This window comes from Belonocnema kinseyi, chromosome 8 (assembly GCF_010883055.1).
Source record: "Belonocnema kinseyi isolate 2016_QV_RU_SX_M_011 chromosome 8, B_treatae_v1, whole genome shotgun sequence".
Taxonomy (NCBI): domain Eukaryota; kingdom Metazoa; phylum Arthropoda; class Insecta; order Hymenoptera; family Cynipidae; genus Belonocnema; species Belonocnema kinseyi.
Window position 1 is genome coordinate 44,975,576 of NC_046664.1, and position 3,118 is coordinate 44,978,693.

Below are 3,118 nucleotides of genomic sequence, written 5' to 3' on the forward strand. Positions count from 1 at the left end.
TACCCCTTCGACAAGAAATACCGAGTAAGCCTATCCACAACAGAGAAATGGGCTAACGGTGAGGCACACCTGCCCAGCGATGGAGACAACTGGGTTACAGTTGGCTCCAGGAAAAAAGAGAACGCTGGAGCATGTGTATACCGTAGAAGGAACGGAATGGGGTTTACAATTGCGATGGAGTCCTACGCAACAGTTCTAAAATCTGACATCATGTCCTTGCTCCATTGCGCCTATAAGGCAATGGAGTACGGCGGAAAAGAAACATTCCAATCTGCTCATATAGCAGGGCTGCTATCATGGCTCTGAAAGGAACAACGACCATGTCGCTGCTAGTATGGGAGTGCTTCGAGGCACTGAATAAGCTAACGACGGAACCCCGAGTCTGCTCTGGATCCCTGAAAAGGAAAGACTATCAAAGCTAGCAGCAAAGGAAAATTTTACTGAACCTGAGCCAGTTGTAGGCATTTCCAGTAGGTTGGTCACCGAAGATATTAACAGGTGGCTGGTCGAGGAACATCAGAATATGTGGAATGCGGTCTCTGGCTGCAGACACGCTAAAACACTATTGGGATCAAAGCTAAACCCTCATCGAGTGAAAGAAATACTTAAGCTCGGGAGGAAGGAAGTCAAGGTCCTAACAGAAATGTTTATAGGACATGGAAACCTCCGGGACCACAGACATAAGATAGGGCTTGAAGAAAGTCCCCTTTGTCGCCTGTGCGAAAAGGATAATGAGACTTCCACTCATATCCTCTGTCACTGCCCCGCGATCGCGGGGAAACGTGTGAAACTCACAGGCAGCGTCTGCATCAGTGAGTCAGAAATATCGGCCGACAACGTGGCTGCGGTCCTCTCTCTATGGAGAAGACTTTGGGGCCACGCTTAAGGCTTATAATGGGACGCAACGTGATCACCCAAGCACCAGGGACTGATCGTGAAGCGCAAGGTTCATTATCGCGCGTGACGCACGAAATTGCTGCAGCAGGCAGACTTTTATTTTTTATCCTGTTTTAATTCTCACATATTACACCAACTTGGAAAAATATTTAATAAAGAAATACTATGTGAACATGAATTTATCTGAAACAGACAGATGGGATATTTTGAGCAAAAAATATTTTTTTATCACAAAAAGAAAAACGAAACGTGTTTTATGATTCATAGGGTCCTAAAACAGAGAGACTATATGAACACTGAATATCTCCAAGTTCAAATGAATCTAGAATACTAAAAAACACTAAAACTGAAAAAGAAAAACCTTACATCTTTGTTTGAAGCTGAAGGTAGTCGTATAATCTGGTATTTAAAAGCAAAAAGTGTTAATCAATTAAAACCTCGAAATTTTTCGTATTTAATTTTCAACTTTTTTGTTAATCCTTATTGTTATTTGAAAAATAAAATGCATAAAAATACGCGCACACACACACACACATATATATATATATATATATAATTGTATGCGATGTGTAAAATAAATGAATAAATAAATGCATCTAAATAAAAATGTACTGAAAACAGTTTTTAAACTGTAATTGGTTTATTTTTCATAACTGGTACAAGATTGACATGACATTGACTTGGAATTTGACTTGAAAGCCATAGGAGTGAGTATGGAACAGAAAATGTATCATTTGTGTTTTTATTTGATAATCATTTTTCAATTATTTCTATTAAATCTTTAATTATACTGATTATGTTATTCTTCTTCCGTTTTTTTATCTTTTTCATGATGAGCTAATCCCTGCGAAATCTGGACATTTCAAATCTGTAAATGCGGCAGTCTGCATTTAGTTCTTAAAGATATGTTCAAGATTTCGTGTTCCGAGTTTTCCGATGTTCGATTCTCTTCGAGAAATACAGACATGGCTAAATTCAGTGACGTTCGGTTTTAGTTGGCTATTCGTTTCACGCCTAGGAGCATGTGACGGAATGTTTTACACAACCTCATACCTGTTGGCACTTAGCCAAAGATTTCCTAGATTGCTACACGAATGCTAAATTGCTGGGAGATTTTCAAGAGTTCCTTCAAAAGTTCTAATATTATTTTCCGCGCGGCCATTTGAAATAATTCAGTGGGAATCTGCTCACTTTCTTCTGATTTTCATTTGTATCTGTTTTCTTATGCTCCACGTTATCTGATTTCTTATATTCGTCGTTACCTGTTTTCTTATTTTTCTTTTTTCTTTTTCTCCTTCTCCTTTTTCTCCTTTTTTGATTTTGATTTTTCCCCCCCTCATTTTCCTTTACATAGTCAAAATGATGGTGGACAACTACATGACGAACACCAGGATGGTCTTTCTCACCACCGTGATCGCTTTTGTGGTCAGGATCATTTTTACCATTACCAGAACCATGTTGATTGTCTTTCTCACCACGACTATGATTATCGTCTTTTTTATCGTCTTTCTTATCGTCCTTCTTATCGTCTTTCTTATTGTCTTTCTTATCGTCTTTCTTATTGTTCTTATCGACTTCACCATTACCACGCCCACGATGATTGTCTTCCTCATCACGACCATTACGATGGTCATCCTCTCCACGACCATTACGATGGTCATCCTCTCTATGACCATTATGATGGTCATCCTCTCCACGCCCATTATGATGGTCATCGTCTCCACGACCATTACGATGGTCATCCTCTCCACGACCGTAACGATGGTCATCCTCCCTGCGACCATTACGATGGTCATCCTCTCGACCACGACCACGATCACCACCTCGATCATGATCACCATCTCCATCATGTCTGTATCTATAATCGTCATCATCATCATTATATCCATTTTGACCATTTTGGCCATTTTGACCATTTAATTGTTTCTTTAGTTTTTTATTTTTATTATGGTATACTAATCCTGTTACTGCTGCTCCACCTGCTGCTCCTATTAGTCCGGCTTCTAATGAGTTATTGCCGCCACCCTCCGATTTTTTTTCATTAGAATCTCCTGCAGATGATCCGCCATTTGCTGCTTCACCACCTACAGCATTACCTCCTCCGCCACCTGCGTCATAACCTCCTGCTCCAGCACCTGCAACTGCTGTACCTGCTGCTCCCCCACCAGCGTCTCCCCCAACTGCCCCTCCCCCACCTGCTCCTCCTACACTTGCTACTCCC

General features: G+C 40.7%; 1 protein-coding gene across 1 annotated transcript; it reads right to left on the reverse strand.

Annotated features, from left to right (window-relative positions):
• Positions 1 to 362: 362 nt before the first annotated feature.
• LOC117178469 (uncharacterized protein DDB_G0290685-like) lies at positions 363 to 3,014 on the reverse strand. Its single transcript, XM_033369896.1, has 3 exons — positions 2,994 to 3,014; positions 2,248 to 2,823; positions 363 to 395 (listed from the first exon to the last, which is right to left on the reverse strand). Exons 1-3 carry the CDS (start codon positions 3,012 to 3,014, stop codon positions 363 to 365), a joined length of 630 nt encoding a protein of 209 aa, XP_033225787.1.
• Between the last annotated feature and the right edge of the window lie 104 nt (positions 3,015 to 3,118).